We start from the raw sequence: 17,741 nt of genomic DNA, 5'->3' as shown, positions 1-17,741 counted from the left end.
AAAGAATTTTTTTATACTGTATGTGCAGAAATTTAGAAGGAAGTTTAACCTCTTGAAAGTTATTTTTCATATTTATTGATATTTTCTGAAACTGAAAATGATTATGGAGTTATTTTTCATGTCCATAGTGTTTTACACTTGACTTTAACAGATTGGCGGATCATTCATCTCACCTTTTAAAATAAGAAAAAATCTCATATCATTACATAGGAACTTTCAAAAATAACCCTTTTCAAAAAAATAGGGGAAACATGTATGTATTTCAAAATGTAATATTTGAAATGAAAATGTAATAACACTAGTATCATAAAGTGGAACAGAGATGCACTCTTGGAGCCTAGAATATAATTGAATAAAAGGGTCTAATTTTTATTACTATCACCATCCTAATGGTTCAGAAGTAATGACTAGAAGTACCACACATTAATTTTCCCCTTGCTTAATAATTTCAATTTTCCTTTGGGGAATGGATTTTTCTATTAAAAAATAATCAAAGAGGGAAGAGATATGGGAACATATGTATATGTATAACTGATTCACTTTGTTATAAAGCAGAAACTAACACACCATTGTAAAGCAATTATACTCCAATAAAGATGTTAAAAAAATAATCAGAACCATCTTTGAAAAAATCAAATATATTTGACACGTAACATTATATGAATTTAAAGTGTACAACATGTTACTTTGATACATTTATATATTGTAATATGATTACCGTTGTAATGCTATTTTCACATTACCTAATTGTAATATAATTTTGTTGTCTATAGTTATTACATTGTGCATTAGATCTCTATGGCCTATTTACTATCCATTGCAAGTCTGTACCCTTAAACAACATCAGTTTTATCCCCCCAAACCCATCCCCTGGTAAGCACCATTTTACTGTCTGACTTGTTTTGAGTTTGACATTTTAGATTTCATATATAAGTGATGTCATACCATATTTGTCTTTCTCTGTCTGACTTATCTCACTTAGCATAATGTGTTCAAGGTCCATGCATGTTGTCACAAATGGCAGGCTATCCTCCTATCTCATAGCTGAATAATATTTCATCGGTATATAAATCGTATCTTTTTTACCCACTCCTCTGTTGATGGGCATTTAAGGTTGTTTCCGTATCTTGGATATTGTGAATAGTGCTGCAGTAAACATGGGCGTGCGTATATCTCTTTAAAATACTGTTTTCATTTCCTTTGAGTATATACCCAGTAGTGGAATTGCTGGATTGTATGGTAGATCTATTTTTAACTTTTTGAGGAACATCCATATTATTTTCCATAGTATTGGATCAATTTATATTCCCATCAGTAGTGTATGAGGGTTCCCTTTTCACCACATCCTTACCAGCACCTGTTGTCCCTTGTCTTTTAGATGAAAACCATTCTGACGGGTGTGAGGTGATAATATCTTATTGCGGTTTTGATTTGCATTTCCCTGATGACTAGTGATGTTGAGCATCTTTTCATGTGTCTGTTGTCCATTTTGATGTCCTCTTTGCTTCATGATTTATCTCTTGGAGTTCTACTAGATTTTAGCTTGCTTTAGTTAGTTGTAAGAGAGTAATGGAATTGAGTGAAGTGGACTTTACCTGCCATATGCACTAGTGTTTTCAATTATATAGTACATGTATATGTTGTATCAGTGGTATGCCAAAGATGACTGTACCATAACATCTTTGCTTTTTATAAGTAGACTTATGGAAACAGTAGCCCACACTTGCAAATATTCTTTAAAACTAAGGCAAAAATAAATGGCTGATGACATATTTTTACTGAAACTGAAGTGTTATCTGCATTATATGGGCAAGGTGGACTAATAGTACTTCAGTTGTGACAGCAGATTAGCTTTACAGGAAACCAGCAAGCCAAGCGGTGCAGATAGTTATGTATGTATTTTAAAGCCACTGAAGAAAATGAGTTTTTGAAGGCTTTGTTGAAGTTCAGTTTAAGCTCTTCTTTTAAATGAGGAGGGCCAGTGTCACAGGCATGCCCTTGGCTCTGTGAACACATTGAGATATCCATTAATATCCAACCCTATCCCAGAAAGCTTTTAGTTGCTTCTTACTGTTTATTAATGATTTTTTTCATAGAAATAGAAGTGTTGCTTTTGTTTCTGTAGTATATTATTACTCATACACTGAAATAAAACTAGAAAAAGATTTGCCTGGATTTTTCCACAAAGGTTTTGCTTATTTTTCTTTGAAGTACGGTCCTATTCATATGACAGCCTGAGTATTGAGAAGGGTGACTGATGTGTGATTTTGCCTGCTCTTTGTAATGCTTTCTCCTGACCAATGGCCATTTCAGGTAAGCAAATGCAGTCTACTAAATCATCTTAGCTGGAAAAGCAAGGCAAAGCTCTAATGCCTAGCCAGAAGTTGTAAAAACGTTGTGTGGCCATCAAAATAGTCACTTGTCTGGCATGTGCCTTTTCTAAACACTCTGAGTACTTTGCTAACCATATGACTAACAGATCCTTCGGGCTTTATAATGCCTTTTTATCAGAAGAGAAGTGTGCCTTGTGGTCCCATCATATACAAATAAAATGGAATAAAAATTAGAATTTCAGTGGCATTTCTGAATAAGTGGGTGACTTTGGTGTTTGTCATTCTAGTTATAAACAATGGTTTCCTTTTCTAATATGAACTCCGAAAAGAATGCAGTAGGAAGGCCACAGCATCAGAATGTCAGTCTGGTTTATGGGGAGACATTAACAGAAACTGCTTATGGTTAGAAGAAGCTGTGTCTCTGATCATCTGCTGTTCAGAAGAGGGAGCACACGTACAGACTGGTGTACACCTCAGTTTGACTGCTATCAATATGTGTATCTGCTCGGAGGAGGAGACGACATGTATTACCAGGATTTTTTGTTTGTTTGTTCATTTGTTTGATAAGAAAGTGGATGTGCAAGTAACTTTTAATTATATGCAGCTAGCTTTTTTGTGTGTGCCCTTTGATTTTCAGAAAATCATGCATCTATAGTTTTAGGGTTTCTTAATGGCTGTTACATTAACTTCTATACCTGTACCAAAGTCAGAATTCCATAATTACTTTTGTAAGGGGTAGGGAGAAAATGTACTATCCATATTCTTCAAAGTTCACAAAACATACTGTTTGATTCATAACTAGAAAAAAGTATCCTAGCCTTTTAGAAACAAAACCAGTATTTGTTGACACTGAACTTGAAAACTGACATAGAGGCAGCCTTTGGTAGTCCATTTATACCTGTTTTCAAGCTATTTGTTTATTTAGCAGATATTTATTAAGCATTTATTATGTGGCAGACATTATATAAGTTCCAAGAAGGACAAAAACAGAGTGCTGTGTTAAGTTATAATATGACCATAGTTTGACAGGGTGGTGACCAATCTTTAAATTTGATTGATGTTCTTATTTATGTTTGAATTATAATATGGAATTCCAGAACAAGTAGAGACCTTTAAAATTATCTACTCCAACCCTTCATTCAGTGTTTGAATCTTTCTTATTATTCATTTGATCATTGCTGATATTTGACTATTTTTGACTTACAAAAATGGCATTTTCACGTAGTTCAACCTAGTAGAACCATTTAGTAAGTACAGTGCTGGATCATGATGGCGTAAGATGGATTAGTCAAGACAACCCTATCCAACTCTCTGTATAGGGGAGAAATGTGAAACCAGATATTGACAACATAGTGACAATTTGCAAAAATAAAATGGCTCAAGTGCCCTTATCTAACCAAAATGAATATGCTGGGTGCTGAATTGAGCTTTCTAGTTATGTGATCCAATATATCATTTCAAAATACCTTCAGACTCTATGAGGCTCTTCTAACCCATGAGGGATTTTTCTGTATGGACATGGATTTCAGTTACTTTGTAACTTGAGCTCATGGCTGGAGTGTGAGCCATTTACTCGTGCTTCTCCAGCTTCTTAGAGAACTCCTTCTTAGTGTCGTAGTTTAAGATTTTATCAGTCTCTTCAGTGTCTACCTCAAAAGCTGCATTTCTGTGATCAAGGCAGCACAACACATGGCTGTGGGTTCAAAGACATTAAAAATTATTCCAAGAAGCAACATCTAGGGATCAGGATTTCACCTATTATAAGTAGGTCCTAATTGGATAAATGATGAAATGACTATTTTCCCTTCGTATATAATTCGATTGGCTTCAATTAGTTAACTTAAAATCGCACAAACCTGAGACGAATTCCTTTATATTCTTGTTTCACCGCATGTACATACACAGTGCTAGGCTGTGGCATCAGAAAATGGATATGCTATGGTCCCTGTCCTCAAGTTGTTCTAGAGCACTCCTCAGTGTAAGTACTTACAAAGGTTTGGTAATTGAAATATATTTTTTCATCCATCCATCCATCTCTCCATCCAGGCATCACTGATTAAGTACCTATTAAGCCAGGCACTGTTCTATGCTCTAGCAATAAGCTGAAAACAAGACAAAGCCCCTCCCTCATGTTCTGGTGGGGAAAAGAGACATTAAACATCAGTACATAGTATAATGTTAGAGAATGATGAAGGCTATAAAGAAAAAAAAATAGTGGAGAGTAAAAAAAAAAAATACAGAGGAGAATGTAATCAACTCTGGGTAGGAAATAAGGTAAACCACACTAAGAATATAATTTTAAATCTGGGTTTTGAAGGGTAAATAAGAGTATGACAGGCAGACCAGGCAAGGAAGGAACTTCTAGATAGAGAAGCGGCAACATCAAGGCTAGAAGGCATAAAACGGGATTATAAATAGGAATGCATACTTGTGAAAAGATTTAGTATAGAAATTAATAAAATATGGTGTATAATATCCTTTGAACAGTGTTGACTAATGGAATAACATCATATTTGGGTATATGAAAAATTGTTTCTTCAACAATGCTTCTCAGATTTACTCAAGTATCAGAACTCTAGGTAGGAAAGTGCTTTTTGCAGAGCACAATAAATTATTGTTATAATTCACCTTAAATATCTGAAAATGTCATTATCGATCTGAATTTGGAACTATTCCAGGCATCTTTAAGGTTAATTAACAGTAACAGATTCTAACATTTTAAAATATATTTAAAAAGAAAAAAACTCACACTTGAGAAAATCATATACATGAACTTTCTCTGTCATGTCACGGAAGATTGCTATTATTCTCTTTTATCATCAGAACACGAGTTCAGTAGCATAGTTTGAAAGCTGCTGCACTACAGTTATTCATCAGATGGGCTGCCAACCCGTGTGGGAAGAGTTAGGGAGTCACTGCCTCTTGTAGTAGGCAGCCCCTTAGGAAACCGCCTTGCAATGGCTCTGACTTCCTTTTATTGAGCTGAAATCTCTTTCCCTGATAATTTAGACTCACTGCTTAGACTCTAACTTAGACTCTGACTCTTGGATAGAATGATGGAAATCATGACATTTTTTTCTTTTTTTGCGGTACACGGGCCTCTCACTGCTGTGGCCTCTCCCGTCGCGGAGCACAGGCTCCGGACGCGCAGGCTCAGCGGCCATGGCTCACGGGCCTATCCACTCCGCGGCATGTGGGATCTCCCCGGACCGAGGCACAAACCAGTGTCCCCTGCATCAGCAGGCGGACTCTCAACTACTGCGCCACCAGGGAAGCCCCATGACTTATTTTTTATAAATATGTTGAGGAATAATAAGTAAAAATAATTTTGGTATACCTTGCACTATTTTAAGGTTAATTATAAATGAGACAAATAATGATAAAGCTTAAAGCTGACCTGAGTGAGAAGAGGGTAGGGGTTGTTTGTGTTTTGTTTCATATAGGGCAGGGTGGGAGTCTGTGGTCTGTAAGTCTTCATGGTCCGATCCTTAGTCTGTTCTTTTCTGTATAACTTTTTGTTTATATCTTTTCCCCCTCTATGACTCTTATTTGAGTAGCAGTAGGATTTATAGGAATAGTTCTTCTGAAGTAGAAATAGAAAACTCAAAGTAAAGGCAGAGGAAAATGCAATGTTAGAGTATTATGATCCTTGAAAGAAAATGAAAGCAGATAACGAAAACCAAATTATGATGGAATTAAAGGACACTTTAAATGTGAATCATTGAGACTTGGAGAGAAAAAGGGGAGGGAAAAAAGGGTGCCAAAGATACATACATTCACACTCATCACACATATGTATGTATGTGTACATATACAAATATATCTGTGTGTAAATGTATATCTAGATAGTATATGAGAGAGATATATAATACATATATATAAATACGTAGATAGATATAGAGTATACTTGTTTCCATCAGCTGTTTGTTAAACGGTAGATAAAAGATTGAAACCTGGTTCTTCTCATGTCTGTCCTGTTCTACTGTCTGAAGTGGCAGGTGGAATCTGCTCAGTGATTCAAACAGTGAATTTTTTAATTGCTCAATGCTGACATGCTAACCTCAGCAAACGAGCAGCTGCAGAATGTGTTAGGTCACCATACCAATAATGAAGATTACATCATTGACCTGCCTTCCTTTTTAGGAATGTAGAAAAAAACAAACCCTAGAAATACGTCAGATTTGAAAACAAACCAAAATAATGACTGAGAATAGTGATATTATCTATAGTTTCATCACAACTAGTTGACTAATCAGTTAGGAGCCATTCTGTTTATAAAATTAATTTTTAATTATTCTTTATTTTTAAAGTGAAGTTCTAGCTTAAGACTTGAATGAAAGGTTTCAGAGAAATAAAAATTTTCTTTTCTGAATTTAAAATATTTCTATTGTGATAAGGTGACACACTGAGTGACTTTAAGATAATAATATTTGTGTTAACAGACTTCTATATATACATCAGCTGTAAGATATTTCCCTGGGTTTTGTACTTTGAAAAGTTTATGTTTTAATTCAGCACAATAACACTCAAAATAAGAATCTCTGAAATTTGTTTTATTTTTCTATCCCTAAAATAGGACAGATTTTGAAGTAGATTGCTTTAAAAAAAATGAATCACTTCTTAAAACACACAGATGTACTCATCCACCCTTGGGACAGAAGAAATGAATTACCTTGCTTGGTAAATCACATTGCTTCTCCTGAACTAGATTGCCTCCTGCATCCAGTGCTGTGAAAGAGAGGCGCTCTGAGCAGGAAGGATAGCCATTGTTCAGTGCTCTCTAGCAAAAGAACTGGGCGGGGAGGGGTGGGGGGGGTGGAGTTTGACTGGCGTTGGCTCTGGCTTTTCTACATTCCAATCTGTCTGAGGCACAGAGCGAGAGCAAAAAAAAAAAAAAAAAAGTGGAGAGAGAGAGAGAGTGCAAGTGAGCAAGCACGGTGACCATACGGTATAGAAAGTGTTTTGACTGGCATGCCGGAAGGATCATGTTAGCAACACCCAGAAACTTCACGAAATGCAGACCCCAGGTAAGAGTTCCTAGAGTCTGTCTGAGACAGAAATTAAAAGTTCGTATATATTTAAAGGGAATGTGTGCTTTTTCAAAATTACACAAATGGATTGACTGTTTACTTTTGTGCTTATTGGCTTTACAAAATAGGTTGTTTTTCATTACTGTGAGTTCACAGGAATACTGTGTGGAGGCTGTCAACATCCAGTACAAAATCCAGCTCAAGAATAGCCTTCTGAGAAACTCAGATAAATTAAAGGTATAATGATCATAGCAAAATACTAACACTGCAACATTTACTTGTTCTTTTAATAATTTGAAGTGGATTTCTTATTCTGTATCTTCCCCGGATTCTTTATGAAATATTAAGATACCTGGGAATGGATACAGCCCCTTTCTCTCTGAGGGAGACAAAATATATTGACCATTAATAATATTGTAACAACCTTGCTTGAATCTCAGTAGCGTGTAGTAAATCTGTTTAATTCGGAAAGCTCAACAGGTTGGATCCATAGACAACAGTAAGAGTTCAAATGAGAACTTTGCTTGTTTTTTGTTTTTTGTGGGGTTTTTTGCCCAAGCAGGCTTTTAATATCCTCTGCCAATAGATGACAAGTTAGAAACTTTAATTAGCTCATTGAAAGTTAAATCTGAAAGAGACTTGAGAGACGTCTACTGCAGTCCACTCTCTCCATTTTCAATGAGAACGTTGAGGTCTAAGGGAGTTGGTGCTTGCTCAAGATCACAGCATTACAACAGAATTGAAAAGAAAATCCAGGTCTCGTGATCTGCAGTTTACTGGTTTTTTCATGGTACCAGCTATCAATACATTTATGCTTTATACTTTATCCATACTGTATCTGCTGGCTCAGGTACCATGAATTATTGCCTAAAGACCAAATGCATCATAAACCTAGATTGAAATCTTATGGGAAGGAAATATTGGGGGATGGATGTCATCAATATTGATATATTCTTGTTTGAAACCAAAAATATATAACAAAATATTTATCAGAATAAAAAGTAGCTTTCAGTTAAGGAAAATAACTGTAGTTTGTATGTTGCTTTTATATAAACAATTACATAGCTGTGGCATGTTCTGAATATCTGTATATGAAATTAAGATTCAAATTGATTTTAATTTCTTTTAAAGACTTTGGGACTTAGCAACTGTATAATTTAAGTTAGTAAAGCTGTTTGGGGGTAACTTGTATCTATTTATTGGAAGCAAAACATCATCCCATATTCGCTGCCTTCTCTATATTTATATTTTTTTAATGTAAGATAACATTTTTAAATTATCCAACTGTTTGAACCAGTTGCTTCCTTATCCAAGGTCCAGCTCTGTTTCCTCCATTTATAAGGGTCCTCTGTTACTTCACCTCATGAATTATGTGTTAGAGGGTAACTTAAGTGGAGGATCTTGAGAGTCACAACAGACAGTGAACATCTGTCTTCATACATTTTCATTTAGTCCCTAAAAAGGTTGCTGCCCTTTCCATTTTTCTGGAGACCATTGTGGGGTTGAAAGAGACCACACTATTCTAGTGAGCTAAATAGTAAAGATAGCCACTGTCAAAAGGATCTGTCATGGCTCTTTACAATTCCTGGGAACAAGTTCGCTTGATTTGGCTATAAGCACAGTGAAGGGATGCAGTGTTTTTGTGTTAAAGCTTGACCTGCTATTCCAGTTTTTGACTAGGTCTGTGTAGATGCAGTTGTGATTTATAAGTTTGTGAGGGATGAACAGTAAGTTGTAAGGAACAGTTTCACTACTGCTCTCAGCTATCGGAAATCAAACTACAAAGTACATTCTCTACCCAGAAGGAAACAAGAGACTGTCTTACTGCTGAATCCATTATTAAAACACACTGTTTATAAAAGGACCGATGGCTGTGAGAATGAGGACGTAATGCTCTATCCAGCTTAACAGTGTTCATGTTGTGTTACACAGGGCTTAGATTTTTTCTCTCATCTTTTATCCTGCTGGAGTATGTGAAAGGACTGCCATGATATATGTGTGTATATTATGTTATGTGTGTATATGGTGGGTGGATGGATGGATGGATGGGTAAAGATGGACTTTTGGCCTTAGTGTATTTCCCCATGTTAGAAACAATCAAGTCATTAATCTGTTGCTGGTATTTTACTGACCTAACTTGAAAGAAACTAATTTATTAACCAATCTGATAATTATAAAATTACTACCATGCATTGGAAAGAGAAAAATATTAGAAGGAAACACATACTCCTTTTTCTGTCCTGAATACAGATGTCAGATTATGCAGGTTTATACTTTCTCTGTTAGAGAAAAGCAGTGTGCTAATAAGGTGCCCATTTTATGACCAAAGACAGATTGTAAATGGGAAGGGAGTGGGTAGGGTGAAATGAATGACATGAGGAAAGAAACTCTCTTATGTATGTGAAACAATTTTCTTTTGACCATTGTTATTTTGAAGGCAGGCCCATTTTCACTGCTCTTGATTTTTTTTCCTTGATACTAGTTTCTCTAAATTTTTTTCATGAAATATATATCCATATAGTTTATATATTAAATTAGCAAAGAAGGTAAAGAGCTCTGCATCATAGCCATTGACATTTTTCTGATAAAAGTTTGGCTATAGTTGATCAAAACTTTTGTCACATTCAGAGGAGTTACTTCTTTCCCGCTGCAATTTCTTGCTACTTCTTGGGTATAATTCAGTGTTTTGTAATGCTCTGAGTTGTCAAGTTAATTCTTTACTCATAAAGGTTACCTGATTATCCACTCAAAACTCTGGGAATCCTATTATGTAGACCACATGGTTGTGTTGCCCCTTCTGCTCCGGTCTTGACCTTCCTCAGCAGCCTGTAAAGAGGAAAAGTGTTATGCTGGTTTTGTTCTTTCTGTTCTTTCACGCTCTCTAGTGGTTGTTCGTGGTTGTTCTTATTTTCAGTTCCCTATCAGTTTTAGTGAAGCAGGTGACTGTGGTGAAATCAGGTTCAGCAGATTCTTACGCTTGAGGTGCATGAACTTTCTAAAATATCTAATTCTTTAGGGCAGAAAGAGAAGAAAGTTGATTATGTCCTGTTGTTTCCTAGTGAACAGTGAGTCAAGAAAATGAGTTATGACTCAGCAATATGAATCCTCTTATAGCTGTCTTTTCTTTCTCTTTATTTTTGTCTTCCTTTGTATGTATATGTGTGTGTGTGTGTGTGCGCGCGCGCGCTGATGGGGATTTAGTCTATCAGAGTTTCACATGTAATTATGGGTATGATGTCTGCTTGTGTCTGGAAGCCTTAAGCGTTGCCACTGAGAATATTTTCTTTGTGCATACTTGACAAGTAGGAGAGACTTACTGAATCATCATTAAAATTCAGATGAAGGTCTTTATCTTCTCTGGTACCTTCCTCACTCCTACTCAGACTGTACCATTCTGCTGAATGAGGAGCTCTCTGAACTTAAACACATGGAGAGGGAACCAGTGAGTTCTTATCAATAATTAGACTATAAAACTCCACATTTCTGTCATTCTTAGGTTTACGGTATTTTATAAATAAGTGAATTGCTGAAACAGCAACTTGTAAAGTTAGTTCAGGTTAATACAGTTCTGTTCTTTGAAGAATAAAAATAACCTGGTTCTGCTTGCCCTTCTTTGTCAGACTTTCAAAAGTAAGTAAGCAAGCAAGTTTAGCTGCCAGGATCAAGCCGGTGTCATTCAGGATCAGGTGTCACCTAGGATAGCCAGCCTGTTGGACAATTTGCTTACTCTGATTATTACATTTAATTCGACAGACTATAGAGTACCTTTGGAAAAACTTAGCAGCATTGTTGTATAGTTAACTATTCATAGATATTACCTTTAGTTAACATGAAAACTAGAAAAACTGGATATTCTTTCACTTTTTAACACTCTGGTTTGTAACTTTCTTGCTAAATTACATTTCAAATGGGTTGTGTGTAGTTGATTTGATTTCTGGTCTGTTGATTCAGATAGGAGAAGATAAGATGTTTGGGTCCCTACTTCAATAATCCCTTTTTCTAGGAACACCTAGACTGTAAAGCATCAGTTAAATAAATGAAATAATTTATTTCATTTGTTTAAAAAAGGAATGATGTGTCAAAGGTAGTGCAAGAAGAGCCACAAAAAAATCTAGCCTGTGTGAATATATTGAAAGAATTGGGTTTGCTCAGTCAAAGGACAGGACAAGATGTGATGTGTCTGTGAACAGGGAAGGATAATCATCTTTTGTGTACCAAGAGCTCATTATGAAGAGCTCATTTCTAAGATTTTGTTCAGTATGGTTATATTTCTTATTAGCATTTTCTCAAAGTATGGGAAACAAATCACTCAAAGAAAGGGTAATAGATTATTTACCTTTTGCATATGGTAAAGGAACTGTATCACAGTATTTGGTCTGATTTTTGTGAGTCTCCATTATACAGCTGAAATATAAGGATATTTTTAATGAATTAAGATCTTTATTTTATCTTCCATACAATTAGCTTACGTACATCTTGAAATTTTTCTTGAAGCATTTTTGCCTCCACTTAATACTCAGTGAAACATCATGGTAGTTTCCTGGAACAATAAATGTCACTCTGTTTTATGAGTACCATTTTTTACTTGTAAATATTTGCACAGTGACAATTGCTAAAATTATGAAATATATTTTTAGTAACTTTGGTTTTATTCATTTCCTTTCCTTATAAATACAGCATTCAGTAAATACTTGATTGATGATCAACTTTTAAAGGTAAATTTCCCGAAGAAGTAGCTTTTTTCATTTTTTTTTTTCCAATTGGAGTCAGTGTTGACCATCTTTATTAACAAAACCAAAAACATGGTGTAAGGAAGAAATTCAAAGAGTTATTGCTGTCATTACAAAGAATGAAAACCAGTCTCCCTTGGAAACATTTTTATTAACAAAACCAAAGTGTACTATTCAAAGGGAATTTATTGCAATATAAAAGGCAGAAGTCTTTTTAGAAAGTTTAGAAGTTACTTGTTTGTTTTATTTGTAAATGGAAGGGTATTTAAAACCAGAAGCTAGGCTTTCCTCTGGTCCTTTTTTAAAAAGAAAATCCAACCAATTATTTACCAGTTTTTCTCAGAAACATATCTTCTGAGAAACTGCAAAATGTATTTCACAATCAAATTTTAATTAACAAGAAATAGTGAGCTTCAAGGACGTGACTATTTTATTGCTATAAAATACTGTGATTTATGACAGCTTCCCAGTAGGTTTCTTCCAGTGTCAGAAATTATAAGCCCATTTTTATTTTGCTTAGTTCTTGAATTAAATATTTAAAGGTAGACTTTTTGTTTCTCTTTTCCCCTGTCATAACTGTGTTACAGGAGAATAGAAACTGTTTTTTTTAAGGCTTTCCAGGTTTAGTCCAGATGTTGCTTATGTTACATTTTTCTCTGACAATCTGAAAAGAGATATTTTTAAATTTTAATATCCAATCATAATATATAACAAACTTCTACACACCTATGAGAACAAGGCAAGACTTCAATGCCCATTTTACAAAAGAGCCTATCCAAGTGGGTCTTCAGTATATGAAAAGGTGCTCAGTTTCATTATTCATCAGGGAAATGCAAATTTAAATCAGAATGGAATTGCATAACCATCAGAATGTCTAAAATGAGAAAAACAGAAAATACCCAATGTTGACAGAGATCTAGAACAAAAGGAATTCTCACACACTACTGATGAAAGTATAGATTTGTACAACTACTTTGAAGAACTATTTGACAGTATCTACTAAAGCTGAACAATGCTCTGTGACCCAGCAATTCCACTCCTATATATGTACCCAACAGAAATGCATACATAGGTTCACCAAAGCACCTGTACAAAAAATGTTCGTAATAGCTAAAAATTAGAAACCACCCAAATGCTCATTAGCAGTAGAATGGATAAATTGTGGTTTGCTTACACAATGGAATTCTATACAGCACTGAAAAGAGCTACTGCTTCCAGCAACAGAATGGATAAATCTCACAAGTGTATATTGAGCATGAAAAGTTAGTCTCAAAAGAATATATACATTATTTGATTCCACTTTTGTGTAGTTCAAATTCATCTGAGGTGATAGAAGTCAGGATAGTGATTATTCTTATGGGGTAATGACTGGAAAGGATGTATAAAGGAGGCTTCTGGTTGCTGGTAATGCTGTTTTGTTTTGTTCTGTCCTGTTTTGTTTAATCTAGGTACTATTTACTGGGATGAGTTCCATTTGAAAAACTTTATTGACCTGTGCACTCATTATTTATACACTTTTCTGAATGCATGTTATCCTTTAGTAAAGAGTCTGAGAAAAGATATTTTTATAATCTTTCCATTTTGCTAAAACAAAACCACAAAAAACAGTAACAAAAAACAGTAAGCAAGGGCTTCCCTGGTGGCGCAGTGGTTGAGATTCCGGCTGCCGATGCAGGGTACATGGGTTCGTGTCCCGGTCCGGGAAGATCCCACAGGCCACGGAGTGGCTGGGCCCGTGAGCCATGGCCGCTGAGCCTGCAAGTCCGGAGCCTGTGAGAGGCCCGCGTACCGCAAAAACAAACAAACAAACAAAAAACAGTAAGCAAACTTCCAGGATGATGGTATGATATTCTTTGAAAGTCCATTTTGTTTACATAGAGGGTGAGGAATGACCTCATGTTTATTCTTAAATTGTACGTTGCCTAGGGAATTCCCTGGTGGCCCAGCAGTAAGGACTCAGCACTTTCACTGCTGAGGGCATGGGTTCAATCCCTGGTCGGGGAACTAAGATGCGGCAAGCTGGGTGGTGCAGCCAAAAATAAAGAAATAAATTTGCCTAGTCTGTGTGTACAGTCAGGGACTTTACATTTGGAGTCATTTAAAGGGTTAGATGGGGAAAGCCTCAGATAGACTGGGCTTATAAGTGCATCTTCAAAACAAAATTGCAGGATGTGAATAATAGAAATACCAGGCTTTCCATAAACTTTCAAAGTACCATTCATAAGCATTCAAAGACATATAAAACACTAATTTTCATATGACTTAAATATTTTATAGTAGTAACAATTTATATATATATTTCTGTAGTGTATATAAAGATATAAATATACCAAACACATTAATTTTTACATGTAGTTATTAATTAGTTTTAGATACAAATTTAATACGAGTTTTCTGTACCTTTGGCTTTAATATCATTTTGCTTTAAAAACATTTCTATGCTTTTAAAGGATATGTGATTACTTGTTTTATTGGAAGAAAAATAATACATTTTTTAACACTTTTATTGGAGTATAATTGCTTTACAATGGTGTGTTAGTTTCTGCTTTATAACAAAGTGAATCAGTTATACATATACATATATCCCCATATCTCTTCCCTCTTGCGTCTCTCTCCCTCCCACCCTCCCTATCCCACCCTTCTAGCTGGTCACAAAGCACCGAGCTGATCTCCCTGTGCTATGCAACTGCTTCCCACTAGCTATCTATTTTACATTTGGTAGAGTATATATGTCCATATATACACTACCACTCTCTCACTTTGTCCCAGCTTATGCTTCCCCCTCCACGTGTCCTCAAGTCCATTCTCTAGTAGGTCTGCATCTCTATTTCCGTCTTGCCTCTAGGTTCTTCATGACTTTTTTTTTTTTTTAGATTCCATATATATGTGTTAGCATATGGTATTTGTTTTTCTCTTTCTGACTTACTTCACTCTGTATGACAGGCTCTAGGTCCATCCACCTCACTACAAATAACTCAATTTCATTTTTTTATGGCTGAGTAATATTCCATTGTATATATGTGCCACATCTTCTTTATCCATTCGTCTGTCGATGGACACTTAGGTTGCTTCCATGCCTGGCTATTGTAAACAGAGCTGCAATGAACATTGTGGTACATGACTCTTTTTGAATTATGGTTTTCTCAGGGTATATGCCCAGTAGTGGGATTGCTGGGTCATATCGTAGTTCTGTTTTTAGTTTTTTAAGGAACCTCCATACTGTTCTCCATGGTGGCTGTATCAATTTACGTTCCCACCAACAGTGTATGAGGGTTCCCTTTTCTCCACACCCTCTCCAGCATTTACTGTTTGTAGATTTTTAGATGATGGCCACTCTGACTGGTGTGAGATGATATCTCATTGTAGTTTTGATTTGCATTTCTCTAATGATTAATGATGTTGAGCATTGTTTCATGTGTTTTTTGGCAATCTGTATATCTTCTTTGGAGAAATGTCTAAAAGAGCTTTTTCATCACTGAAATGTGGAAGTATCCAACACAATAAATGGAAGATACTTAATAAATGTTAATTGCCTTCTTTTTCTTTGCAAAAATACAAACATGATATATTCTTGAGCATGCCTTTCTTCTCTTCTCACATAAATCGCCCCCCTCCATCTTATCCTTCCAGTTCTGAATCATTAAAATGCATGTGTTTAGCTCTTTATGGATTCATTTACAGCAGTCTTCTCCACTAGATCCTTCATATTTCACGCTTTACTCAAGCTCAGTGTTTTCATGTTAGCATACTAAATTAGTTTTCTATTGCTGTTATAACAACCATACACTCAATGACTTAAAACAACACCCATTTATTATTTCACAGTTTCTATACAACCAAAGTACAGGCAGAGCGTAGCTGGTTGCCTGCTCAGCGTATCACAAGGTCAAAACCAGAGTATTAGCAGGCTGCATTATCATCTGGAGCTCCGAGTCCTCTTGTAGTTGTAGGAGTGAGAATCCTATTTTCTTGCTGGCTATTGGCGGGGAGTCATTCTCAGCTGCTAGAGACCACCTTTGCGTCTCATTCCTGTGACACTCCCAGAACATGGCAACTTACTTCTTCAAAGCCAGTGAGAGAATCTTACTCCAGTCTACTATGATGGAGTCCGGTATAATATGCAACATAATCACAAGAACGACTATACCATCATCTTTGCCATATAATACAACCGAATCAAGGGAGTGACTATCCCATGATATTAACAGATCCAGGGCCCCACCTACACCCAAGGGTAGAGGATTATACAAAGATGTGAGTACCATATATACCCACATCATAAACACCAAAGCCTTTGTGCACGATTCTTAATTGTGCTTTTTTTTCCCCCCTTTCATATCGAATGTAGACTATCCATTGAAATTAATGATTCTCTAGTTCTGGCAGGTTAACAATCTCATCTTTATTTCAGTTAAATTAATATTAGTTTTATGAGACCTATGCTTCTTTTCTGTGATAGCAGCATTTTCATTTTCAATCTGCCACCCATTTTTAATAAAATAAAGGAAAACACAATATAATCATGCAAATATTGCCAAACAGATTCTGATGCCAAATAAACTGTTGATGAACATGTGACCCCACCTCATATTTATCATCAACTGATGAATGACAGTCCGGAATTTTTAAAAATTTCTGAATTAAAAAGTTACAGACCTATCCATTCTTAAATTATTTTGCTGTTGAAGAATGATCTGAACTCTAGGGAACTCCCTAGGCCTCTAAAGATGTTGTATATCCTGCCCATCATGACAGTTTCCTGCCCATTTTCAATCCTGCCTTCTAATTATAGATCTTTCCAAATGCATATCTTTTAATGCCTCATAATTCTTGGTAACCTGTGCTGCTCTTATTCCTTGAACTTTTATTTATTTATTTTTATTTTGCTTTGTTTAGCAAAATAATTGTTTTCCCATGGCCTGGCATAACATGAGATATTAAGTTATTTTCCATTTTAATTTGTAGTCCTTATTAGAGTACTGTGTTCTCTTCTGTGTGCCATATCTAAAAAATTTGGGATGTGTTTTCAGTGATGGAAAGGCTAGAAAATAAGATCTTGAAGAAAACTTAGACATTAAGGTTGTTCAGTGTGAGGAACACAGTAATACAAAATATATATGAAAACATTGTCACAAACTATTTTCCCTATCCATTAAGAGGAGAAAAAAGAGAATGTGGCAGTATGTAGAATCTGAGTGAAATAGAAGTATGTAGGTTTGGGGCTTTAAAACTATGACTCTTAGGATCTTCTTCTTTGTGAGACATCATAAGTTAAATCTTACTTTTCCTGAGGTCAAATAAATCCTACTTGAAAACCAAAAAAGTTAATTGAATAAAGTTTCAAGTTCCGTGCTCCCTTGATTATATATAATTTTCTAATCCATTATAATTATTGAAGTATTATGTGGGTCTATTTTAAATAAAATCTTAATTAAAAAAATAACACTAATAGTTGACATTCCTAACAGTTCAAACCAGGCCCAGGTATAAAAGCTCTTCCTTCTCCCACACTCCAGGAATTCTATTATTTTCTGCACATATAACTAAAATTAACAATTAGTATTTATCCTACCAGACTCTCTATATGTGTGTGTGTGCGTATATGTATGTGTGTAAATAGCACATGAACATAGACAATTTTTCTGTGT

At 35.4% G+C, this 17,741-nt stretch overlaps 1 protein-coding gene across 24 annotated transcripts in view; it reads left to right on the top strand.

Moving 5' to 3' along the window:
• The window catches only part of RASAL2 (RAS protein activator like 2), a 393,146-nt gene that overhangs the window by 229,708 nt on the left and 145,697 nt on the right, over positions 1-17,741 (top strand). For 2 of the 24 annotated variants that reach the window (XM_089920757.1, XM_089920477.1), the window contains exon 1: positions 7,367-7,600. The exons of 19 other annotated variants lie outside the window; for them this stretch is intronic. Coding sequence is in view for 1 of the 5 variants with exons in the window: in XM_089920724.1 (XP_089776850.1) it covers positions 7,348-7,360 (13 nt within the window). In the remaining 4 variants the exon portion in view is untranslated. 3 more of the 24 variants (XM_089920546.1, XM_089920724.1, XM_089920637.1) reach the window with 3 other exon arrangements.

This window comes from Delphinapterus leucas, chromosome 1 (genome assembly GCF_059928025.1).
Source record: "Delphinapterus leucas isolate spDelLeu-1000000601 "Yukka" chromosome 1, BTC_Dleu_Yukka2, whole genome shotgun sequence".
NCBI lineage: Eukaryota > Metazoa > Chordata > Mammalia > Artiodactyla > Monodontidae > Delphinapterus > Delphinapterus leucas.
The sequence above is the reverse complement of the archived record's forward strand: the minus strand, read 5'-3'. Positions and strand labels throughout refer to the sequence as shown.